The following is a 27654-nucleotide window of genomic DNA, read 5'->3' as shown; positions in this document are numbered from 1 at the left end:
CAAAACACAAAATAAAAACCACAACAAAACCCTCAAAGCCTGTTTAAAATGGCTCCAAGTACCTTTTTAAAGACAGAACCCCAGAGAAAAACGCTACCAATTCTTTGCTTCATTGTTCCCTGCCTGGGGTCCTCAATAGCCTTTTCCATTAACCTTCCCTTTTTATGCAATGGTTAATGACTTTTGGGGTTGTTTTGCTTTTTGTTTCTGCTGAGTCACTAAATTTTGCCTCTTTGTCCCCAGGTGCTGCTAAGCATAAAAGTTAAAAGTGCAATTCAGGAAGCACTGGGATTCTGTGTAGACCCGAGGAAACCATTTCCCTAAGAGAAGCTCTGTTCCTTGGCTTGTCCTTCCTTCCCGGGAAGGAAGCTTCCGAGGAACGAAGGGATCAGCCCGCTTTGCCTGCAGAAGCTTGGCTGAGGGTTCCCAGCCGGCTGTGAACTGCGGAGCATTGTAGGCGCCTGGCTGGCTCAGCCCAATGCAGAAGTCTCTCCCTTCTCCAAAAACCCAAATCCCTACAGAACCAGCTTCTAGTTACTTTCCCTTCAAGGGGATTAAAATAATTGTGATTTGTGGCGCTCTGCGTTCGCGGTGGTATTTTCTGTTGTGTTAAATGCCTCTTACTAAGTAATAGATGTGATTTATGTGGACGACGACGGGGTGTGTGGTGGATTCGGTGATTAATCAGTGAATTCCCATCCGCTGGCATCTCTCACTGCCCCTCTTGCGTGATGTAAGATCAGACGTACCCTGCATTGAAAAGTCAAGACACACGGGCGGCTCGCTCGCGCTCACACACGCTCTCGCTCCTCTCTCCCGCACGCGCGCATCCCTCCACCTTCCACATCCTGCTCCAGGCAGGAGAAGGCGGACTGGTTGGACTCATTGAGCTGAAGAATTTCCAGTGACATTTGTAAATGACGCCGCTCGATTCCGGGCTCCAAGCCGCCGCCGCCGCCGCCGCCTCCGGGCCGAAGGTGCCGCCGAGCAGTCTCCAGCGCAGACTTCCTTACCGGGCGACCACAATGTCCGAGTTTCTCCTCGCCTTACTCACTCTCTCGGGATTATTGCCGATCGCCAGGGTGCTGACCGTGAGAGCCGACCGAGGTAAGGAGAACACCTTCCCCCTCCCCTCCCCTGGCTTCCTTGGCTTTCCTGCTGGGCGATGCTTGCAGATAAGTGAGTGTGAAACTTAAGTCCTTGCAGCCCCGCTCCCCGGGACCGTGTGGCCACAGTGTGCTGGCCCTGTGGGGGGTGAGAGGTGCGGTGAGGGGTTTCTGAACCAAGTGCCAGAGTCCTCCGCACCCCCACAGCTTTTCCCTTTGGCCGTTTCCCGGTCCCGATTTTGTCCCCTCCGGGAGTGTTTGGACTTGACTGTGCGCTTCTGCCCGCGCATCCTAAGCGCTGCAGATGTTTGGATGAGAATTCGCATTTCCGAGAGAGACTTCCCTCCGCGATGGCGCTCAACTGCGAGCTTTTGAGAGCTCCAGGTTCTCCGCGTTAAGCGTGTCCGCCCTCAACTTAGCTCCCAGGTTAACTTCCTTATCTACTGCGTTCGGGGTCTGTGGAGCGGCGAAAGCGCCGATTCAAGTCCCTTTCCTTTCTATAGCCCCTTCCTGGGGGCAGACTGGGGACAGAGTCCTGTCATCTGTGGAGAGGCTTTTACGGCGCTTCCGGGCGCACGCACCTGCTTGAACTTGACTTTTCGATTCTGAGGGTCTGTGACACAGCCCAGGTGCCCTGAGGGGCTAACCCACCACTGGAGTGCCTCGCTTCAGCCTGGCGCTTTTCTTTTCCTTTTTCTCCAAGTAGCTGGTGAATGGGAGAAGTTTAGAAGGGAATGAATATGGGGAGCAGAGGAAAGAGGAGGTAGGAATTAGAATAAGCCGGGATTCTATAAACTTTTCATCTGGAAAATCAAGAATCCCTGTGCGAGTTTAATAATCTTTGACAGCAGATGCACTAGTGAAAAAGAGAGGAAAATACTAGATGAATATTTGGGGCACTGGTCCTGGCCTTGGAATGGTTAACTGGTTAAAGTAAAATCAGAAGTATCATAGATCCTTTTTTTAAATCAGAAAATGAGCTTATATTGACTGGTATAGTTCAGCTATTTGGTTTAAAAGAGAGAGAGAGAGGGGGGGGGGGGGAGAGAGAGAGAGAGAGAGAGAGAGAGAGAGAAAAGAAACCCAGATTCCAATGCCAAACAAATAGGCACTGGGAGATTTAGTGATTGTATTTATATGAAACAGATTATGAATTGACAAAAAATATTGCTTCATTATAGGAAAGAAGAGGGAAATGAACCGTAGTGTCTCTATTCAACCTGCTGTTGGCAACCAGATTCTAGCCTTTATAACATACCCACACGTGTCATTTCCTCTACCAGTGGTGGGACTAATCTGCGTGCCTTTAGGAAATCTGACATTTACTGGTGATAATCTTTTAAACATATCACTGCCACCTAACCATAGCTTCTGAACTTGCTCAACTTGCCTTGAAGTTGGTGTGGAATAGTTAGAAACTATACTGATGAAATGGTAGCACATAGCTCTCCTTGAAATGATGATGTCTTTGATCTGGAACAATCAGCTCTCAACCTTTCTTAGGAAAAATGTTTGAAGTTGGACCAGAGCAGATGAACAGAGTGGAGATTTTCAGCCTAGTGTGCTAGCAAAATATAATGGTACTGGCAGACTACTGTTATTGGGCTCTTCCTGGTTGAATCTCCAATCTCCAGAAATTTGACTTCATCTAGAGCTGAGTTCTCAATGCTTCTGTATATGTTTTTGGGAACAGAACTATTGCTACCATGATTGGAGTAAATATCTGAAGAGAATTTCATATATAACATAAAAAAATACAGACTCCCCAACTTTCTTCTGAGATAGAATATTAAATAACTAAGAGGATTATATGTGGGTGCCAATTTAGTTTCATGAGGGAGAGGAACATCTAAGATAAAAGCAGAGCACATGGTAAATGATTGCTGTTTTTTTTTCTAAAAAAAAATGAAATAGTGTCATGTTGTATCACCACGTCGACATGAAGTACTATATCAGATAGCACAAGTAAAAATAATTGTAGACCAGCACTTTACCATGATTATATATTTAACACACTTTCAAAACTGTTAGAAAAGAGCTAAAATTCTCACAGTTATCAAAAGTGAAAAGGATGGGCCCCATTTGGAAAAAGGAATTTTAAAAAAGAGAGAAATCTTGTTAAGAAAGTTAAGAAAGAAAGTGTTACTGCATTATGACAAGCTTCCCTCACTAATATGCTGAAACAGAAGATATGGGAATATAAACTCAAGAAAGAGGTTAATGAGATGTAACTTTCTGCCCAGGCTTATGTCAATCGTCCTTGAATAATAGAACAGGCATGTGAATTACACAGGCACATTTTGTAGTGCAAGAGCTAACTGCTTGACAAAAAATGAGAATTCGCTTTTAGGTTCTACATGTAGTTATTGGGTAATAGGTAGCTTCTCAAACTGTATGAACTATATCAGAAATGTTTGTGTTATCTTCTAGCTGTGTTGTTCCCTTTATACCTTCATGAGTTCAAACATTGTATTAAATAGAAAAAGACTTGAAACCAACTCGTATGTTTATATTCAAACCATATACATGCACTTGTCTTTTAATTCCTTATTGTTTATTTTCTTAGTTTATATTGATTTCATACGGCGTTAAACTAACATACATGTAAGTTTTTATTACATTCTGTCACATCTTAAAAAGGAAACATCTTTGTAACTCTTAACAGCCAAAATTGGAAGATAAATCAGATTCACTTAGAATCAACTAATTTGTCATATAACAATGTCATATCATATCAAAGTATTGCCTGATAAGGATTAAAACTTGAAAGAAAGTATATCTTAAAGTGTCAAATTTTCTGAAAAGAAAAGGGATTGAGAGGCCTAATGCTAGTCTCTGTTAAATTCTCAAGTATGATACAATGTGCAGACATATTTCCAAATAATTAAAGTTCATACTGTTATAGTCATTTTAATGTATCTATGTAGAAAACCATCTAATAATGGCAATTAAATGTGTATCAAAATTTTAATCTCCTCTCAAAGAAGAATGAACTGTGATTTATGTCTCTTTATATGCCACAAATAACATTAAAGTTTTGTTTTGAAGAGGTTGCTAATCTTTGAATTTGTTCTCTTTCTCTCTCTCTTCTCAAGCTCAAATTTAAACTGAGTAAGAGAGAAAAGAGACAATGGAAAAGGTAAAGAAAAAATTAAATGCGCTAAAACAATAAGAAAAAATGTGAACTGCAGATAACAGAATTCGGGAGGAAAAAGGAGTTAAGAGAAAGCTGAAGATAAATTTAGGAAAAAGATGGATGGATGGATGGATGGATGGATGGATGGATGGATGGATGGATGGATTCTGCCATACATCAGAATCTGAATCAGTATTTCTTGAGGAGATTAAAGTATCTTTAGATAAAATAATTTCTTAAAATGTTTTTATCTCATGTTATTATAAGTATTGTATGAAAATATTTACAGTAAAAAATAATTTAATTGCCACCAGTGTGAGTCTGATTATAATTAGACCTCTAAGAATGGAGAGAGACATGAGAATATTGCAAAAAAATTAAATGTTAACTGTGCTAGAATTACAAATATGGAAGTGATTTTTTAAAAATGTGAGTGAAAGTAAAGGAAATTTTCTTAGAAAGGGTGGTAAATGAGTGATATGGTTAATGTATTCTTAGGACTTAGATGACACTTTCTAAATGCTACTTGTCGTTCAAGGTGCAGGCATGCAGAGGTATTTAGTTTGCAAATCTATTGGATCCCTGACATTTGTTTCTTGCCAGTTACCTTGTCAATTTCTTTTCTCAGCCTAGGGGATACCATAAAAATCAGCTCCATTCAAAGTCACCTGAACTGAACAGGACTTGGTCTTCTACAAGGATTATAATATTGAGGGAACTTTATATCTTCCCCCATTGCTATATATTAATATGATCCAGTTTTTTATGTTTCTGCCATTAATTTTTGTATCTTAACATGAAATGTGCAACTCTCCCTCCCTTTCCTTCAGCATTTTCCTGATTGTAGGAATTCTGTGTAGTAAAAAGTACCAATCAAACATACTGATAGATTTCTCTATCTTCTGTGGCTGTCTGTCAAAACAATTCTTGTACAAAGGAAACACTTGTCTTCATTCTAGATAGATGAATTCAAAGAAAGTAGAATTAATCCTAAAAGTTAAACATGCCTGTGCTAACATGATATCATTCGTCAAACTAAGTTAGTAGTAAGTGGAACTCGCTTATACAATTGCCCCAACCCCATTTCTTTCTCTCTCTCTCTGTATGTATATCTTCTTTAAAATGGCTTTCCTTGGCACAAACACATATTAAAAATACCACTCTGGCCTGAAAATTGGAGATGGTTTTTATGAACGAAACTTTTGCTTTTCAAAACTTCAGATAAACATGTCTATTTTCTGGGAAAAAAAAGTGAAATGAAGAAAATTTTGAGTTATTTTTGACTCATAATATGTAATATTATAATACATTTCCATATAACAAGTATTTCATTTTAACAGAATCTGACTGTGTGGAAGAAACACGTGTCAAAATTATTTGCTTTTGAAATGCCTATAATTATGGTATACACAATGCTTATAATTTGAAGCAATACATTTAGTAGTGGAATGCTAAATAAAATAAAGCCAAATATTGAGTTCTATTATGAATTAATCAGAATATATGCTCAGCCAAATTCCTATGAGAAAATACTTATGTCTACTTTATATAGTTTTAAATCTTTTCTTAAATTTCTTCAAGAAATTTGACTTCTCCTATATAATCCAAAAATAATGACCAAAAGCTATCTTGATGCATAGAAAGGTCAAATAAGAAGGTTTTTCTTTTGGTTTCGGCAGAGGAGGGGAGAGGTAGGAAAAATTAGTTAATCAAACAGAAAAATATCAAGGGATGCTTTTTATTTTCTTCTGTGGAGTTGCTATACATTTTCACATGGATAGCTATTCCCAAATTTAACCCGTATCACAAACCATTGTCTAGAGACATAGAAATGAAGTTGCAACATAGCAATCACAAATCGTATAGTCTATAGTCCTTGGAAACATTCTCCAGTTATTTTATTTTGGAAGGAGATTTTTAAAACTTATTAGCTTTTTGGGATAAAATCTTATTTAAATGGTAAATAATACAAAAAAAAAAAGAAAATATCTCTAAAAAATAATTTGAGTTTTTAAAAGTTGGTTTTTTGACTAATTTGCATATGTGAATTCCACTGGTACAGAATGAGTGTCTTTACCTCACTCACTCAATTTTGAAAAGTATTATACTTGCAATAGTATTGAATCTCTGTTCTGGCTCTTCAGTGCTCTCTCATTTGAATAACATGTCAATCTCACCAAGTACATCTGCACCCTCTATTTTAGAGAAAGGAGAATGAAGCATTCAGGAGATTCTGCCATACAACCCAACAAGTAAGCTTAGACCTTCAAAATGTATGTGCTATTTATTTTCTACTAGTTTGTCTTCTACAAGCTGCCCTCACAATTTTAAATCTATATTTTCTTCTTCATAAATGATCAGATGGCCTCCCTTTTTCCCCTGGCATAAGTACAAGGCCAAGTTAGAAAATATGTATTATGTATTGCTCTGTTCTAAATTGAGTGATATCAAAATGTAGAGTCAGTCTCGTTCTTTCCATCATTCTCTCTCTCTCCATCCTTTTGATTTAGGCTGTCTCTATACACACCGACATATTTTGACTGAGCCCCCTGACTAAACTAATTGATGAAACTGACTAGTAACTAAATGGAAATCAAAACTATGAAATAATAGCCATACATCCTGTAAAAAAGTAAGACTGGTCTTCCAGAAAAAGCCTAAAGTGAGATTCTATGAAGAAACAATAACAACAACATATTTCCCTGAAAGAATTATGCAACATATTTCCAGTTTGCAGAGCAAATCATATGTGCTTTTGCTGTTGTGTCTCTCATACTAGGCAAATTAAATATGTTTGCTAGTAGCTACATATTTATATAATGGGGTATTATACAAGTTTAAAACACTATTAGAAAATAAATAAGTATTCTGAATTCATTTGTACTCTAAGAGAATTTACTATATTGAAAGTGGAAATTTATTATTTTTCTGTTTTCCTTTACTTTTTAACTAAATTTGTATTTCTCAATTTTGTGAAACTTTAAAAAAAACTTATATTACAAAATGTGGTTTCGAAGACTTTCTCTCAATAAAGGATATATATAGTGGAAATCATTCATAAATTGGACAACAGGATTAAATGCTCTTTTAAATATGACTATAGTAATTTTCTTATGCAGTCACATTAACTTAGTTTGAGTCTGCAATTAGGTACCCAATTACGATTTTTACAAATGCAATGGCATGAATAAATAAATGAGTATGCCCATTTGTTGATCTTATTCCCTATTAGTTTGAATTTGTAAGTATCATTAGTGGAAAAGATCAATGCTCCTTTTGGAAATAATCATGTTTCAACATGATTGGGATCTACTCGAGGGGGAGGGTGGAAGGAGGAAGAGGAGCAGAAAGGATAACTATTGGGCCCTAGGCTTAACACCTGGGTGATAAGATAATATAATCAACAAACCCTTGTTACACATCTTTACCTATGTAACAAACTTTCACATGTACCCCCAAATTTAAAACAAAAATTTAAAAAAATGTTTTCTGTTGTTCAATAACTCTACTCATATTTGTTTAATAATGATGTATCGTCAACATTTGGGATTTCTTCTTAAATATTTCAGAATAGTTGTAAATATGTAACCCTTTTCAAAGCTGTCTTTACCTTTAGAAAAGAAAGAAAAATAATTTTGATTAATACATTTGTACTATAGATTCATTTGTTTCATCTTATTTTTCCCAAATATAAGCTTGTATATAAAAGTCTCTCAGATATAAACTTGTATATTTAAAAGTTTCCATTTAAACATGAATAATAGTATAACTATACCATTGATGGAAGTTGAGAAAGTACCTTTTCATATACAATTTCTTCCAACTTTGTTAAGAGAGAGAAAAAAAAAAAAAAAAACTTCTTGAAGAAGATAGATCATGTTGCCTTGCTAAGATACCGACGTTACATTTCATCTCACAATGCATTCTTATTAACAGTCAGATATCTCTTCCGGAGTTGCATACACCTCATTGTCCTGACCGGCTCAGCCTTCAGACCAAAGACAGGTATTGTTGAAACATGACCTCATTTTAGTCAAAAGAATATGTTTCTTCTTTAGGTAAGATCAAGGTACCACCTATCGTCTCTTGTTTTATTCTTGCAATCAATAGGACGTCCCTTCCTAACTTTTCCACATTGCATTGACATCCTTCAAGACTTCCAAGACAGCTTAACTTTAGAAATACGAATATATAATTCCTTAAGAATTTTTCTACCGCTGAGTTTTTCTTTAATGACAATTTGTCATCTTAGCCCTTTCTTCTTAAAATGAGAAAAGAAAACTAAAAATGAGTTTTGTGGAGAAATGAAACTTGGTTGTGGTTGCTTTGCGTGTTCCTAGCATATCTTAAGATATTTGTGAGAAAGAAAAGCTCTAGGTGTAATGCCAATAACAGAAATGTGCTTAGAATCATCTGTTTTCTTTCGAAACTAGGATGTGTAAAGGAATGAAGAAAAACAATGCCGAGAAAGAGAACTTTGATAGTCAGAATTTATTGAATCCTCTGTCCACTGCTGATCAGATCAAGTAGCTGAGCTAATAAGAACCTTAAACTTTTGCTAAAATAGATATTATAGAGCTTTAAAAATGATTCAGTTTATAGATTATCTAAGACATTTTGTGCATTTCCAAAGCTTTTCATGGTATATTTTTATCGGGACAAAAATGTTAAAATAGCAAGTGTACTTTATTAAAATATTCCACTTTATTCAACTCTATTAACTTTTAAGACATTTTTTCATGACTAAGCTCTGAAAGTACCGTAATAATGACACCAGCTTCAGAGTGAGATTCTTGCCTCATCAGGTGAAAGCACTACAGATTGTGCCCACTGGTCATCCATATTTTTGAGATTTTCATTAAGCATAATAACTACATCAGATTTGTAGATGGAGTTACTAACTCAGAATTCAGGCACTCTTGCTGAGCGCCCTTGTATTGATGTTATTTCTAACACAAAGACTACAGTTCAGCAGCACTATATTGATGTCCTGTAACACAATAGCACACTAATCTTATTTGCAAGAATATTTGATGACTGTCCAACATAATCAACGTTTAATATATCTAAACGTAGAATTTAGATATACTAAATATATCAGATATTCAGAACTTAAACCTTTTCCTTTGTCCGTTGTTGGATTACACTCAATTCTACAGTTCCTTCTCCTACTAGCACATTTTCTCCTATTTTCACTTGCTAATGATCTTGTCAAATATTTAGAAATTAATCCTGGCAGTGAAAGAACCAACATCTTAACACATTTCAACTTTCTTTGCTATTCTCATTGCTAGGAGAACATAAAGTAATGAAGGGCATGAGGGTTTTCCCTTGTGTGTATTTTCATCTAGGTGTCTGTGGAAACACCACCAGAGTTTTACAGAAAACTGCTCTGATCCATTCTGAGAAGATAAACATAACTATGACCCTAACATTCTGTGAGTGCATAGAGTGTAATGTCTATGAAAACGCATTGTATAATGTATTGCATTACATAATACCTATTATTTTATGAATTATATTATTTGCTTTAATATAAGTTATTAATAGCAAGAAGCTCTTTACATTTCAGCACTTTCGTTTTTTATTCAGTTTTTTTTTTTCCTGCTGAATCACGTGGTCCTTGAAGCAACCCATATGGTTGGTGATCATTCATGTGTTTATTGACTCATTTGACAAAGATGAGAAAATAAGTGGTAATCACTGTTTTAGGTCGTGGGAATGAAGCAAGTGAACGAGGTAGACAATGTAACTAGGCTGATAGGGCTTTAGTGCAAGAGGAGACAGAAACAGCAAACAAATAAATAAATAACATCCTTACTAAAAAGAAAGAAAAATAATGTAATGTAACTGAGGAATATGTAATTGGGAGTCGTAGTTATATTCACAGAAGGCCTTTTTGAGCAAGTGACATATTTGCTAAAACTAGGTGACAAGAGGGGACAAACTCTGAGTAGTCTAGAAGAAGGAATTTTATATGCCACCCTTGAGAGGAAGTTGTAATTTTGGTATTTTAAAGAAAGAAGGTCACTTTGTCTGAAATAAACTATGAGTGTTTAGGAAAGAAGAGAAGTAGAGAAAGCCATATTTATGGTGAAGTCAAATCAGATCAGGTAGGGTCATGCAGATCAAAGTGAAGCATTTGGGTTTGGTTCTGATTTTGAGCAGCTACTGGCTGTCTAATCAGAGGTGAAAATGATGCAACTTACTTTTTAAAGAGATAATGCTTGGTCTGAAAAGAAGGACCAGAAGGGAAATGATGAATCCAGTTCAGGGATTATCAAAACTCATCCTGGAAAAGATGTCGATGGCTTGAATGAGGGAATAGTGGGGGCAATGAGGACAAGCTAGAACAGAGATTGGCATTTTTAGTTTAGAAAGATTTTCTGTAAGAATGAATGCAGCACCATTGTATGTATTAGGGAGGACAGGCATGAAACAAAGCCTAAAAAGATAATATTTGGAGGAAAGGGTTAATATTCTAAGCAGATAATAAATAATTTCAGGCTATTTTAAATGGGTCCATTACATTTTGCAGAGCCTCTTATTGATTTGTATGAAATATGGTTCACAATAAAAGTCACATGATGGTCATACGTGGGCCATACAATATTGGTTACTTTCTTATTATCTTTTCTTTTGTATTTCAGAATTATTAATATCATATTTCCTACCACCCTGTGTTTACCTATGCCATGTCTGTACAATGGAATTAATTGCGTCTGACTCACAGTATTCTTTAGGGAGTTAGTTAAAATGATACACTTAGCAATGTTTTAAGCATTGGCAAATATGGAAGCAATAATTTTGCTGTTAATTCTATCAATATAAACCAGCATCATAGCAAAAGAAGGCGGCATTGGCCTATGAAGACTCATTTGGGTTTGTTTATTGAAGAAATTTGCAGTGTTTTAAAGAAATAGTTCTTTTTCAATTGTCCCTGAATTCTTGACATGATTGAGAAGAGTTTATACTGACACTCAAGTTCCTGCTGATGAATATTTAATTAGGAAAAAGGGAAGAAATTGTAACAAAGTTATTATTGGCTGTATTCATCACCCTCCCTGGAAATTCCAAGAAAACTGTAGTAAAGGCTGGGCGTGGTGGCTCACGCCTGTAATCTCAGCACTTTGGGAGGCTGAAGTGGGCAGATCACCTGAGGTCAGGAGTTTGAGACGAGCCTGGCCAACGTGGTGAAACCCTGTCTCTACAAAAAATACAAAAATTAGCCAGGCACAGTTGCATGTGCCAGTAGTCCCAGCTACTCAGGAGGCTGAGGCAGGAGAATCACTTAAGCCTGGGAAGCAGAGGTTGCAGTAGCGGAGATTGTGCCAGAGCACTCTAGCCTGAGCAACTAAGTGAGACTCTGTCTCAACAAACAAACAAACAAACAAACAAACAAACAAACAAACAAAAACTGTAGTAAAGAAGTGAGTGGTGAGGATCTACCAGGTTAAGAGAACCTACCAGGTAAGGGTTTATGATACACAGTTATTACCTGTTGGACAATTAGAGCCCTTGGATTATTCTTATTTATCTACACATTCCTTGAATAAATATTGTATTGCCTGACATGCTAACATGTACCAGTCTCAGTGTGGTTTGTAGACTTGGAGGCAGAAATAACAAGACTATTAAAACCAGGACTAGAAATAAAAACACTAGCAATTATACAACTTCGGAGTGTCAAGGAAAGCTTGCTTGTGAATACAGAGTAAACGATTTGGGGTCTATTTAGTCCTTGTTGAAGCTAAAAAAGAAAGAGAGAGTGAGAGGCAGAGAAAGAGAAAGGAGGAAAATTTTATAAAACTGGTGGAAAGCAAAAATATCACAGCCTAGAGAACATATGAATAAAAGAGAAAGGAATACATTATTTGAAGGAAATACTGTTACTGTTAAACTGACTGAATTACCCTGGGTCCTAAGGTATTTGAAGATTGTTTTGGGGTTTGGTTCCTATGATTTTTTTCATTGCTCTGTTTTCTCTTTTGGTGCTTTCTCTCCCATTCTCTACTTTGAGAAAAAGTGAGAGTTTAGGTTTATAACTTGATATTCAAATCTGCATTTCAGAGTACCAGCTTAATCCCCAAAATATCTCACTCAATTTGTTTTTAGGTTATGAAGAACATCTAAACAGAGTATTAAAAAGGCAGCTTGGAGTAATCAACCCTTTTAGACACTATTTACTTTATATTGCTGGACCTGCAGCATTATGGAAGAAAATACTTTACTTCACCCAGAGAAATTACCTCGGAAATGCTACATGATCATTACAAGTAATGTATAAGAAAATAACCTGCTTTCTTAGTTTTCAAGCATGGTATGTTTTTAGACTTAAGGGAAGACATACTAAACACACATTAGGTTAAAATGAAAAGAGATTCAAAGCTCAGGCATTTAAAATTTTAGAAATGCCTAAATAAAATATTGAAGCAAAAGATCTCAACCAATTTATTTGTTGTGTAAAGAGCTTACATGCAGATTTAGTAGACATTTGCTAGATGCATGTGTAGAAATCTAATTTGTTCGTCACTTTAAGTTTATTTTTCATTCATGTTGTCAAACCCTCTTTGATAATTTGGCTCCAAAATTTCAATGTCAAAATCAACATTATACCTTGAAATAAGTTAAATATGAAACACATAGCAACATTTTATTTAATTTTACAGTGACTGAACCAAATGAAATTTGAGGCTGGAGAGTTTGCATTAATATTTAATTTGGGACTCACTGTAAATTTGTTTGCTGTGTACTTTAGCAGAGGCGTGCCAAAAGTTTGGAAATAAATTAATTTAAGTAAATAAAAACAGCAGGAAGGGGAAGGGTTGCTTGTATATGTATTTATACCTCCTGACTAGGACTCTGCTCATATCACACCGCAGTCTGCTGAAGGGCTTTTTTCTTTCATAAGGAAAGTACTGTGGGAACAGGTTCAAAATGAGTATAAGGGAGTTATTTATATATTAGGTAAAGCAAAAAATAATAATAATTACTGACTGCACACTCACAGTTAAAGTCATTTGGGCAGGAAATGTTGACCCCTTGGAACAGATCATAAACCTGCTGTAAAGAGCCAAGGGAAATAACCAAAGCATATTCAGAGAACTGTTAAGCCTGGGAGACACCAGAAAAATACAGCAATAGCATGAAAATCACTTAAGTAAAAAATAAACTTTCACAGGCTGAAGCTACTTGAATTTACCAAGATTTAGAGATGAATGCCAAAGAGGATTAGTAAAACTCTTCCATGCAAAATACAGCAGTAATGGCTCCATCACGACATTGTAAACCCAAGCCCAAGAGTCACAATGTAAGTGAGAGTGGAGTGCAATTTGTAGTAAGAATAATAACATTTCCTTAAAAAGCAAAAAAAAAAAAAAAAAAAAAAATCATATAAAACAACCCGAAGTAGCAATCCTGCCCTTTTCCTTCCCTTCTGCAGGCAAAAGAAAATGATTGGCAGCTTTTCTTCTATAGTTTCACAGAGAGAAATAGGGTTGACTGTGGCTTCTGAGATTCCTAGACTCAGAGGAAAAGGCTGCTTAAATTTCTTTGCTCATCATGTCAAGTAATGGCACTCAGACATATTTGACTGACCTTTATGAATTAAAAGTCAAGATATAGGGCAAGTTTTGCAAACACAAAAGCGTATAACAGCCAGGCTGGTCAGAAGATGATGTGGGTGACTTGTAAATTGGAGAACATCCATGCTGTCCAAAAGGGCAGCTGATATTCAGCTTGAGCAGATTTCGGCCTTGTGTGAATATGGGCCCAGGGTTACAGGCCTTTAAGACTGGCTGGGAATCTGAATTTTTATGCAAAATGTCCTAAGTTTTAAATGTTGCCTATCAAGATAAATCAGAAAACATACACACAGGCACACACACTCTCTCTCTTTCTCGCTCTTTCTGTCTCTCTCTCTCTCTCTCCCCCCCCCCCCCCCCCCCCACACACACACACAAACACTCAAATAAAAATCCATTGTGGGAGCCAATAAAGCAAGTTGCTGGATTCAACATTGAGGCTAACAGCCTGTGGTTTACTATGCAACCCCTACGTTGCCGCTATCAATAGAAGACTGGACTGGGTCACAATGAAAACATATTTTACTTGGTACACTGCAGGCAAAAGATGGCCCTAGAGAGTCGAGCATAATGGCTAGATATTTCGACTGGGCTATTATGGCAGGATGTGGGTTCGGAAAGAAGAGTACGAGGATGACTCCTGCATTTCTGCCTTCACATCTTCCTCCCCCTTCCTAAATGTAAAGCAGAATCGGGGGAGAGAAAGTGGATGCAGAGAAAATCATTAATGACCCAGCAGAGGGTTAATGATATTAGACCCAATTGTGACTTAACGTAGGATCGTGTTTCTGAAAGTGCCCTAAGAAACAAAACTCCCTTAATACTAATGAAGAAATGCTAAGTGGAGATTTCAGCCTTAGCACTGCAGGGGCCTGGGGGAAAATATTCCATGTGGGAAGTAACAGCACGTGGTTGAAACAACATTACCATGTCACACACACATTGTTAGTGAAATGTGGAAGGAAATAAAGAGAAGACCAAAAGGGATCAGAAGAAAAATACAGCAAAGGGAAGGTGGCAGAGATATGATTCTGTTAAGTAGACAAATTCTCATACTGAGATACAAATGAGATCACACTTAGGTTTATGTTTTATCTTTCCATTCTTTGGGAAGCTGTGACTAAACAAAGGCCAACCGTGTCCTCTATTAGCACACACTGACTTCAGACTTCATACATGTGTTTCACATAAGAATTAGTTTATCCAAACTCATTATTTGACAAAGTATTTTTTTGCTTTATATTTTGACGTAATTTTAGAATTACAGAAAATTTGTAAGTCTAATACAGAATGTTTCCATACACCCTTCAACCAATTCCCCAGATACTAACATAATACATAACTATAATACAATATGAAAACAAAAATGTAGCATTGGCAAGACAACATTATTAACAAGGGTATAAATTTTATTCATATTTTACCAGTTTTTTCCACTAATGATGTTCTATGCCAATATCCAATACAGGATGCAATTAATTTATATTTTTAATAGAGACAAGGTTTCACCATGTTGGCCAGCAGATCTCACACTCCTGATCTCAAATAATTCACCCACCTTGGCCTCCCAAAGTTCTGGGATTACAGGAGTGAGCTACTGTGCCCAGATGCATTCTTTCTACTATACACTTATTAATTGGAATGCTTCTCTACGGAGGAGCTATCACTTCCCTATTTATTTATGTATTTATTTAACTATCTTAGTATAGACTCACAGATAATTTATTTTTTTGTGATATAATCTAGTACTGTCACTGTTTATTTTCTCACTCAATTGTTCCACCTTTGGCCATTGGGAGCTCTTTCAGTTTGCCTCCTCCACCCTTTATTTTTGAATACTGCCGGATGCTCCAAGCTCATCTTGTATTTATTTTCTCTGTTTGCAGCCTGGAATCAATCACTTCTCTAAAGCATTTCATAGGATGTTGAAATTTCACAGACTTCTAACTGAATGTACTCTCTTAGGTATCATAAGGTTATCTTAAAGTGATAACCAGTTGCAAGAACAATTGCTCTGTTACTATGTTTTACTGTTCTAAAAGAAATCATTTTGCTCATAACCTTATGTATTTCTATTTTTAATTTTTATGGATTCATAGTAGTTGTACATATTTATGGACACATGTCATATTTTGACATAAATATACAATGCGTAATGATCGAAACTGGGTTTTTTCGATCATTGGGAGCAGATTCTGGCCTTGTATGAAGGTGGGCCCAGGGTTACAGTCCTTTCTGGGATTTTTACCACCTCAAACATTTATTATTTCTTTTTGTTGTCAACATTCCAAATCTTTCATTTTGAAATGTACAATAAATTATGAACTATAGTCACCCTATTGTGCTATCCAACACCACATCTTATTCTATCTATCTAAATGTATACTTTAATCATTAACCAGCTGCTCTTCATTTCCCACCCTAGCACACCTTTCCCAGGCTCCAGTATCTATTGCTTACACACAAGAAATAATTAGAGAACGCTTTTTAGAAATATTTATTCAAAAATGTTATAGTCAAGATTCTAGTTTAGACAATGAGGAAATCAATGTAGTCTGGAAAATCACAGAGCAACGCCATGCGATAGATGGAACAAATGCCTCTTTACCTTCATGAACTCCCACATATCAGTAATAACATGGGATACTTGCCTTTTTGGGCCTGGCTTATTTCCCTTTGTATAACGCCCTCCAGCTCCATCTATGTTGCTGTAAATGACAGAATCGTATTCTTTTTCATGACTGAATAATATTTCATTGTGTATATGTACCACATTTTGTTTATCCATTCATCTCGGTAGACACTTAGTTCGATTTTGTATCTTGGCTATTATGAATAATGCTTCAATAAAAATAGTGGCACAGATGTCTCTTTGATATGCTGATTTCTTTTATTTTAAGTATATACTCTGCAGTGGAGTTGCTGGAATAGAACTGCTTAATACTTTAATTTTAATATTCACTGCAATAATTGATTATATGCTGACTAGAATTCTGAATTGTTGTGATTACAGAAGGTGATGCTCCTTAAGGCATTTGAAATCCACTGTTTTCAAAGTTTCTAAGGAGAAATACAGATAAGTTTTATAAAACAGACTACTGCATATTGATCCTTTGTCAAGAAATCTGTGTTAGGCATGTTGACTTAAAAAGAAGCATAAGCAAGTCATAAAGGAGACAATAGCACAGGATTTGATCAGAACTGGCAGGTAAGACAATGGGTCTATAAGGATTCTATATCTTGCCTTGCAGAGGGGAGTGCATAGAGAAGTAGATGCTAGAGATAGCAAATGGGTTCGATGTTTCGGACCAGTCGTGACCAATTGGCGGTGGCTGTTCATACTGCTGTATGTAGAGAGATCCTACCTGAGTCTGGATTAATTGGTAAAGGGCATTGTTGTCAGTTAGTGATGTTTCCAGTGATCACAGCTGGAGGACGCATAGGAGTGTGAGCATCTGGTCTGCTTAGTTAGCATTTCTGGTTTAGTTAGCACAATAAGAGGCTCTAGTAATTATCACTGAAAAGGATGGTGCCTGTCAATGGTCCAGAATTGCCAATGAACAAACTAGTAAAATCCCAGATAATGGAACAAGCATTGCTTTGAATAAAAAGAAGTGTCCAGAATCTTCTCCAAAGGCCTAGAATCTCCACTTTTTCAATGGACACACATTTTTATTTATTTATTTTGTTTGTTTTGTTTTTAGTGCTGCTTCACCGTGAACACAACATTGTTGTGTTCTTTTGGTTTAAAATTTCTGGTGGCTGATGAGACCTTGTTCTACATGATAATTTCCACTTTTTCCTAACTTTGAAGCTACATTTTTTTTTTTTTTGAAACTGTAAAGTCTAAACCTAACCTTGTTCTCTAAAAACTCTGATTCTTCTTAGATATCTGTATATATCCAGTTTTAATGAGGTATTGCTTAAAAATTATAGATATGGAAGTACTAATCTGACCATCAGTTTAGCTTCTGATAATAGCTCTAGTAAGGTAGTCAGAAACAGAACTAGTTGGAAAGTAATGCAACACCCATATTGAATTTTTAACAACTTAATACATTTTAGGAAATGATCCATCTGAAAGGCATTATGACTTGCTGAGAAAAGCTGTACACTGGGAACCAAGAGAAGTGGGCTTGATTCCCAGCTCTGCATCTGACTCACTCTTTGTCCTTGGGCAAGTCACTTAGCCTCTCTCTGTGTCTATTTCCTGTCTCGTAAAATCAGGAGAATAATGCATAAAGCCTCCCACCTCACCAAAATGTGTTGAGGCTGCATTCCATAACCACTGAAGGAATCTTTCTTTCCCCTGGTGGTTAAGTACCAACTTATTTTTATTAGCATCTAGTTAGATTAAATTTTGCAATAAGAGCATGGAGTTTGAAGTTACAAATAACTTCAAAGAATCCTTTAATCCTTGAATTTACACTGGAGTTTAATTGCAACACACATTGCTTTGTGTTAATACACCGATTGGCTAGCAAGAGGCTTTGAGAGTCTTGTGTGTACAAAAATATTTAATGCCTCAATCTACTTGAGTACCTGCTATCGAGTCTTGTACTGAGCACATCAGAACCCATTAGAAGAGTAGAAAATAGAATCCTAGGGCGAAGAGGCTTACACACAAGAAATAATTAGAGAACGCTTTTTAGAAATATTTATTCAAAAATGTTATAGTCAAGATTCTAGTTTAGACAATGAGGAAATCAATGTAGTCTGGAAAATCACAGAGCAACGCCATGCGGTAGATGGAACAAATGCCTCTGATTGTATGACATCTTCCATGTTTCCTCCAGTAAAACTCATCTTCTTTATTTCCCTCTCGAATTTGGTAGCTCATTTTGCATTTTTCCAGTTTTCTTGATCTTTTATGGCTTTTTAAAACTCTTTTTCTTTTTAACTACTACATAATCATGGATCACACATTATATTTAGTTGTTCTTTTTCTTAATACATAATTTTTCTTAATTCTCCTTTTATGATGAATTGTAGTTCCTCCATATTTTTTCATGAGTTTGACGTTATAGAATATTCAATATTCTGAATTTGCTCTGACTTTCTCATTATTTTATCTATCTTTGTACTCTGTAACTGATATTTTCTGTAAACTAGGTATTAGATCTATAGGCTAGACTAGAGGCAGGTTGAGCATTTCTGGGCAGACTGTTGGGCATCTATATATTAATAACTGTGATGTAAGTTATTAGTACATGTAATAGTAGAATTCATAGCACAGATTGAGAGGCACCTTGATGTAATGCTTTTCAGCTTCTGCTTTGCTACCATGCTCAGCAACAATATGGTGTATCATTGTATAAGAAAAGACTGCACTTATATGGCACTGTGACCTCTGGGCAATTACATTATCTCTTCAAGTTTGTATTTTCTTATGTATAAAATGGGGATAATGATACCTAGTATACATTATTCTTTTGAAGTTTTGAGACAATACCTGTTTTCTGTTCATAATAGGCACTCAATTAAAGGAAGTTTACTAGTAGAAGTATTAGTAATAATGTTTGTTATACTAGTAGAAATCAGTCATATAGTCCTGCGTGATGAAAATATTTAAGACTGACATTGATTCTACAAACAGAACAGCAATGCTATTCATACCAGAATCCCCATTGTAACAGATGGACTTTACCTGTTGGTTTGTTTGCTTGTTTGGTTGTTTAATATGCCACCATGTGGTATGATTTAAATGGAGGATATCATCTTTAAATTCTTTTCAGAATGATTCAGGTTATAAACAATCCAATAAGGAAGTTAAAACATTATTCATGGACAAAAGCCTCTCTCAAGACTCTCAGTTTTTTTCTCAGGTTTCTTTGCCCCATTATCATTTAGTTTTTTGCTTTCTACTACTGGAATGTGAGGAGAGAAATGTATGTGCAAGATCCAGGAGCCTACACTTTTGCTGTTCGCGATAATTTACAAAACACACGTTAGGGTTGAGGTAACGGGATTAAGTTTTAAAGTCAGTCTGCTTGTCCGCAAATGCAGGCTTTATCACTTGTTAGCTGTATAACATTGGCCGTGATACAGAATCTCCCTGAATCTTTGTATACCTCTTTGCAAAAAAGCTCAAAGGGATGTTGTGAGCATAGAACAGAGATTTATATACCTCCAACTCAAAGTGACTTCCTAACACACACTAGGCATTATTGTAGTTTTATTATTATATACATACTTTTCTGGATCTCCAGTTTTGCCTACAGTGGGCAGTTATTAACGCTTAGAAATCGGTGAAGTTTTAATAGGAGAGATCAGGTCTGCTGCAAGGTCTGTGCACTGCACAAAGGAACTACATATAGAAATGGAAAGGAGTAGTGACATCCACATTGCATTCTATTTATCAAACTATGTGCCCTAATCCAGGGTTGCGTTTGTCCAAAGATGCCTTTTTCTAATTAGCACAAAAGTGCCATATAGACTATTGCTGCCTTAGATGGAAATCTAAACAGAGGTTATTGCAGGAACAAAATTAGTGAAGAAAAAGAGAATCAATTTACAACAGGTTGTTCATTATGATACAGTTAATATAAGATGAACTCCTGAAGAGTGAGATATGTAGGAGATGTTGTTCTTTACAATCTACTGAACCCAAGGTGGGCTTTAAAAATAGTTTCTAAAAGAAATCATTAAGAATTGTATGAATATAATTAATGAACTACTTTATTATCAAAGAAAAGATCATTGTTGCAGAAAATACTTCAATATAGATTCTCATATTTTCTCCCTCAGATTAGACATTCAAAATGTAATTTATTTTTTCCTCAGATAGTTTAAAATGACATTTTGGCTACATTAGAACAGAGGGTTTCTCCTACTACGTAGTAACTTATCGGTGATCCCTCAAGTCATGACTGCTCTCTTGCTGCGTGTCCTGTGGGGATCCACCGCCATGTTGAATCTGAAAATATCAAGACTAAATTACTGGCAACCTGGAATACTTTTCTGATATTGATAGTATTATTTTAGATGGCTTTTTGTTTTAATTTTATAGGTTAAAAATAAGGACTTTTTCTGATTTTCATTATATATTTTTACCCATGCAGGGCTTTTACATTTGCCTTATAAATAAACAAGTATGGGGAAAAGAACTCCCTATTTTATTTTTTATGCTCCATAAGTACCACTTTACTTCTTGAAAAAAGAGGAATTTTTATTCCAGGAAGAATGATGTGCTTGTATAATATCAAGTACATGTTCAATGCTTCTAAGTGATAAATTTACATAAAGGATAGTTTGCTTTCTCATCAGAGTCTGTACATTAAAGATTTTCTGTCAGAAAATCAGAATGAAGACTAAAATCAAGGCTTAGGTTTGTCTCTTTTAATACTACACATATCATTCTACACAGCTTTTGAAAACAACCAAACCAAGCATCACTTTTAAATGTTGACACTGTACTTTGCTGATGCTATTATTTTCTCTTCAGGTAAGGGGCCTGTGAGGAATGCTTAATGCACTTATTATTTTCCTCCTCAGTCGGAAAAACTCCCGTTTGAATAAAATAATCCTGAAATTTAAAACAACATTTTTTTATTACTTTTGTCTTTTGAAAACCAAACATGTTATGCTTTTGGTTTCATGCAAAGCAATTTGAAAACCAGTAATTTTAGACAAAATATGTACGATGTTAATCTTGGGCTTCCTTTAACTAAAGGGAGGTAATTTATTAGAGTGTGCTTATATTTGAAAATTCTTTATTTCTGATAAATTCATAGATATTCTCAAAATTATTTTTAATAATTGGAAGAATATCATTTCTCAAACTAAGCATTGCGTATAGTAACAACACAGAACTGCTCTCAGAAGTGCCCAAGTTATGTTCTTTTGTTTTTGCTCTTACATTTTCTTGGTAAATCCAAGCCTTGTTCTAATATTGTAAAAATAGGAGAAAAAGACATTAAAACATTTCTAGGGCTTTAAAGTGAGTTAACATCATAACCACCAACTGTCAGCAGACTTTGGGGAGCCAGCAGGGATCCATGTTTACCTGACATAATGGATGTGTGGTCACGGAACTCATTAAGCTATAACAATCTTTGGGAAACCGTTGTTACCCTCCCAAAGTCCACTCTAAATGTCCTCTTTCCTAGTCCACTGAGGTTCATAATGCTTATAAGGTCATCATGTTCTTTTTTGTTGTTGTTGGTCTCTTTAAGCTGATTTTCACATGTAATGGAAGAATCCTGTCAAATGAAAATTGAGATATTTGTCTCTCAAAAATTCATTTTCAAGTAAGACACCACTTTAGGCTCACTAGAAAAGTTCTTGGATAAACATAATTCCTGTGACCAATAGTCCCGAGATCATGAGGCACCCCAGCACTTGAAATACTCAGTTGTCTTTAGCTGAAGTCAGTTGGGCACAATATACAAGCAATCTGACTTTAGTGACCTTGGTGAATAAATTCTACAGAGCAAATTTTAGCCGAAGGCTGGAGCCAAAAATATAACTAGATCTCAGGTGTGTGGAGTGATGTGAGCATCTATAGGATTCTTGTGTCCCTTTTTACTTGTGTTATGTCTTGTATAAGACAATCATAAGTGATAGAAAACTTATGTAAACATGCACTAATGGCAAATTAAAGAGTACGCTTGAAAAATAATTTTACAAATCCTCCATCCACTTGGTAGTGAAAGCAAAACTGTTGCATGTCCAAGCCTCCTCACTCAGCTTTGTCAGTGTTCAGTCATTTAATCCTTTAGCTCTTTGGATTTTCATGAAGCCTATATTTCACATGAAAGCAAATATAGGATATTGGAACAATAGTGCCATGAAATAATCATTAAAATGGCAAAGACTCTAAAAACGGAAATTCTCTTTTCATTCAGTGATGGACTTTTCTTTTTCCATGAGAGAGGAAGAGTAGTCAATAACATTGACAACCTATGCTTTAGTGGATTTTTTTTTATTGAACATCTATTGATTAACTACTTGTAAATTATGCTCTTAGTGGATAACATGAAAAGACTGATCATATAGATTTTTTAAGCTAATTTTAAATTTTGGATTGCTATTTCCCATGGAATTGAAATGAATAGAAGCTTATTTGAGAAAAATAATTTAGCATAATGGTAGAGCTCTAAAATCATAGGAAAGATTTATTTCAGATAACACGTCTGCTTTATTATTTATGGAGAGTTCCCTATAAATTCATTTTTATATTTGAGTCATCTCATATATTATATATAATTTTTAAAGAGATTTGATATTTGATTTTCAGCAATGTGTTAGGAAACTTTTTGGAGCCATTAAGATATATCTGAAGCCCTAAGTACTCAAACTATAAGACCTTCGTCTGAAAATTATAATAGTAGAATGAATAAAATTTTGAATATATCTAATATAAGCTCTTATGAAAAATTATATAATATATAATATACTTATATAATATAAATATATATATACACACACATAATTTATTGAATGCACCAGGTATGGTGACTGACGCCTGTAATCCCAGCACTTTGGGAGGCCGAGACTGGTGGATCACTTGAGGTCAGGAGTTCGAGACCAGCCTGCTTGGGAAACAGAGCGAGACTCTGTCTCATTAAAAAAAAAAAAAAAAAAAAAAAATTCTTGAATGCCTATAATGAGACAATTGGATTAAGAACAACTGTCTTAGCCCATTTTATGATGTTGAAACAGAAAAGTTGAGACTAGGTGACTTAAAAAAAAACGGATAGTTTCTGGAGGCTTGGATGTCCAATATTCAGGTGTCAGCATCTGGTAAGGGTCCTTTTGCTGCGTCAGCCCATAGTAGAAGGCAGAGGTGCAAAAGTAAAAGGACAGAAGGGGACCAAACTCATCCTTTTCTCAGCAACCCACTCCTGTGATAACTAACTCATTTTCACAATAGCCACATTAATCCATTAATAAGGGCAGAGCCCTTATGACCTAATCGCCTCTTAAGGTCCTACCTCTCTACAACTTTGCATTGGGAATTAAGTTTCTAATATATAAGCTTTAAGAGACACTTTTAAACCATAGCATCAATCTTTTTGAGCAGTATAGTTTTATTTTAACCCAGCAAATGTTGTAATAAATATAACTTGTTTCTAAATGTCAATTTTTATATTGTGAAACATATCAACATTTTTTTTTCTCATCTCACAGAATTAAACAACTAAGCAGAACTCACTCAGAAAATGTACTTATTTACATTTTAGGGCATCTGTCTATTCTAATTAAGGCAAAAATGTATAAATTTATATATACATTTTGCCTTAAATATGAAGCTTTATATTAAATATGTATAATGTTATAATTATTTTTATAATATATGCCTTTATGCTTATGTATATTTGTCCCATTAATTCAGTATTTTAACTAAATGAGAGCTATCGTGATCACATAAAAATGTCATGAAGTTTTTAAAAAGCAGGATACAATAATTATTGCATAGCATTGCCTAGATATGAGACATAATATAACCTTCAACTTTTAAAAATTTTGTATTGTTATCAGATTTTTCAAGGTCATCATTATTACCACTGATTATTATACTCTAGTATTTGTCTTAACCTCATATTAAATTGATCTAGCATTTTTTGGGTGAGGTGTCGGGAGGCAAGAAGATGTTTGCTGTGGGCAATGGCATATTCCAAGTGACAAAAGAGTAAAGATTTAAAAATCTGATACCTTTTATATCTTAATGACATAGAAGTTATCATGGAATATAGATTGGTCCTGAAGCCAGAGATTTAGGTTTGCGTTCAGGCTTTTTATTCTAGTGGAGAAATTCTGAACAAGTCACTTAATTTCTTCAAAACTGAGATTTTGTATCTGCAAAATGTAACTAATCACAGCTTATTACAGGAGGTTGTTTCAAAATTGAATAAGATAATGAAAGTGCTTTACAAATTTTATAGCACTCTACAGAATTAAAACTTAATTATTCCACAATAGTAATAATCAAAGTCAGTTCACTTTTGTGATTTTTAAAAATTATCCTATTTTGTAATCTTTATTTCTTTTGGTTAATTCTTGTTTCCTTAACTTGCTTCTATAGATGGCAGGAAAATTTAACTGAAAAGCAATTCATCATTTCAAAAACATTTCTTACAGATATACTAAATAAAATTTCACTTTGGAAAATATGTGAATGACACTATGTTGAAAAATCATAGCTGAGGCTGCAGAGTAAAGTCTGTGTGGTAGACACAGGACTTGAGAAGGGTGAGGAGTATGTGTGTACCAGTATTCCAGCAGTTCATTGTTTTGTGGTGTTAAATCCCATAAGAAAAGTAGAGATGAAATACTATGGAATTTCAGCTTTCATTATTTATAAATCTAAGTACTTTTAGGGAAGAGGGTTAAATGATATTTTATCTAATTTAGGTTTACATTACCAGAGGAGTACACAACCTTAAGGAACATGTAAATTAAGACATTATTATTTAAAATAAATTTTCTACTAAAATACTTACATTAATAATTGAAATATAAACAAAAAAGAATCACTGCTAGGCAGTGGAATTAATTTAAAATCTAGACCCTGAAGAAGTTTTCAAAATATAAACAGAGTTTTGGTTTATTTTAAAAAATACAGATCTTCAGTGCTAATGAATTATCTATAGAAACCTACAAGCTTGGACCAATTAAATCGTTTTAGCTGATCTCCTTTTGGACCATATGTTTATCAACTTAAGATTGATAACTAATTCATCAACCATAAGCAGAAAATTCCATAGAAAATAGTTATTTCAATCTGTGATTTTTCTGAAATTCTACATTTTGTGAACTATACAACCATATAAGAGTTAACAACGGAAAGTATGATCTTAGCCATATCTAGCCCTATTTAATGGGATGTGTCAATGAGAAATGACACATCATTGTTGTTAAAGCCAGAGGTAGATACGTATACAATTTTGTTAATTGAAAAGAACTAGGATGTCCAATCCATTTGGCACCCTGCAATTAGAATGACCTTTTTAGAAACCCAAAGAGATCTGTCTAAAAACCTTTAGTGGTTTCCAGTTGCTTTTAGAATAAAATGAAACTTTCCTTGGCAGGACATCTGGGGATAGTGATGACCTATGATTTGCCCTCCTCTTTGGTTTCACCTCCGTTCGTGTTTGTTTAGTAGCCTTTCCCACCTTTGCACCTCAGCCTACACTGCACATCTGCCTGTGAGCCCTCCTTCTCTCACAGCATTTGCCAACAAGTGCTGTGATTGTTGTCCAGTGCTGACATTTTTTCTCTTAGACTGTGAACTCCTTGAGGGTAGTGAACATATTTCATTTCTATCTCTGATGTGTAGTGTCTAGAACATGTTAGGACATTTAAGACAGATGAATAAATGAAACCAATGATCTTCACAACTGGTCTTGAAAAAAATTGATTGGAGAGCTTCTGATAGGTGAAGACACTATGGAGCTCTTCAGATGTTTAAATAAAGAAGACATGAGTTGTATACTGCATGCAGTTCTAAGGCTTGGTTAAGTATAAGGCTGAGGAAATGTTTCAGAAAATATGCAGTTACTATTTCCTGGAATAAGACCCAAATAAAGTAACTCTGGCGACCTGAAAAGAGGCAGGTTTTGACTACACTGCAGCCTATTGTAAGCTCCAATGCAAATAACAATACTAATGAGTTAAGTGCAAAGCAGAATGTCAAAAAATATCTTTATGGTTCTGCATTGTATCAAACTTATCTCCATCTTATATAAACACTCAAAGGACTCAATCCAATATTTGGAAAATGGCCAGCTTTAAGGAAACTATTTGGAGCATTGGTTTCAGGCCAATCTTTGCTAAATCAAAGACTGCCAGTTTCCTTCATGCCAAACAGCACAATAAACCCCTCTGCAAAAGGAATAAAGACTGCTGAGAAATAACTGATGAGGCTTTTAATGTCAATAAATGTCATTCTGTGCATCAGTATTGTGAGAGCTTCCTTTTCACAAGTGGAAGAGGGATTTTATAAACTCTCCCGTGAAAGAATGGGGATTTAGAGTTGGCATTAGTAGACCTGTAATAAAACAAATCCTTCCTTCCAGTTCCCCTTGAAGTGAAGAATAGCACTTGAACTTCTCATTTGGTAATATGTGGATTATAGATATCCCTCTTCTGCACCACTAAGGTTTGTGTCATCTTTTTTCTACATTCATAAATATCCTCTTGGGAAAAAAAGGAAGTGGAAAAGAATTGAGAAATTGTCTTTTGGCTTCATTAGATGTTGCTTGATTAAAGATTTGGAAGGTACTGTGAAAATACATTTAGTTTTCTGACAATCTTGTAAATGAAGCTCAACAACTATGCACCAGAGTACTGATCAGACACTTGTGAGGAAGCTTTTACACAGCTGACAGGTTCTGCTAATGAATCCTGGATTGGCACAATATTTAATTTGGCTTTTTCTTATACACTGTAGGTAAGAATCAGCCAGTAGTATGAGGTCAGAAATGCCATTTATTTAGCATATTGTCCTTATTGCATTTTGTGATGTATTCTAGCTTAAAATATCTGGCTATTCTGAATATATTTAATTTATGAAAAATCACTGGGTCATCTTTTATAAGATTAGAATGTTAAATGGTATTTGGGAAAGACAAAAATGCCCTTTTGTCATTTCATTGTTTGGCCAAGACTTCTTTCTTTTTTATTTGTTAACTGCAAAATTTGTACATTGCAAGTGACTAGTCAGCTTCCCTGGTGACTGCCAAAAACTAACAAACACTTTAAACTCAACGTGTATTCTTTAACATATCTAAAGAACATAAAGATTAGAGTTAGGTTTCTTTATTAAGGAAAAAGTGATTATAAGAATGCCCATTAAAAAACTAGGTTCATCACTGAGAGAAAGAAA

At 35.4% G+C, this 27654-nt stretch overlaps 1 protein-coding gene across 1 annotated transcript in view; it reads left to right on the top strand.

Annotated features, from left to right (window-relative positions):
• The first annotated feature begins 230 nt into the window (after positions 1-230).
• The window catches only part of LRP1B (LDL receptor related protein 1B), a 1897925-nt gene continuing 1870501 nt past the window's right edge, over positions 231-27654 (top strand). The window contains exon 1 of the mRNA XM_073019651.1: positions 231-1107. Within this exon, the coding sequence (XP_072875752.1) occupies positions 918-1107 (190 nt within the window). The 5' untranslated portion in view covers positions 231-917. The remainder of the gene's footprint in view (positions 1108-27654) is intronic.

The sequence above is a fragment of the Chlorocebus sabaeus genome, chromosome 10 (assembly GCF_047675955.1).
Source record: "Chlorocebus sabaeus isolate Y175 chromosome 10, mChlSab1.0.hap1, whole genome shotgun sequence".
In the NCBI taxonomy this organism is placed as follows: Eukaryota; Metazoa; Chordata; class Mammalia; order Primates; family Cercopithecidae; genus Chlorocebus; species Chlorocebus sabaeus.
The sequence above is the reverse complement of the archived record's forward strand: the minus strand, read 5'-3'. Positions and strand labels throughout refer to the sequence as shown.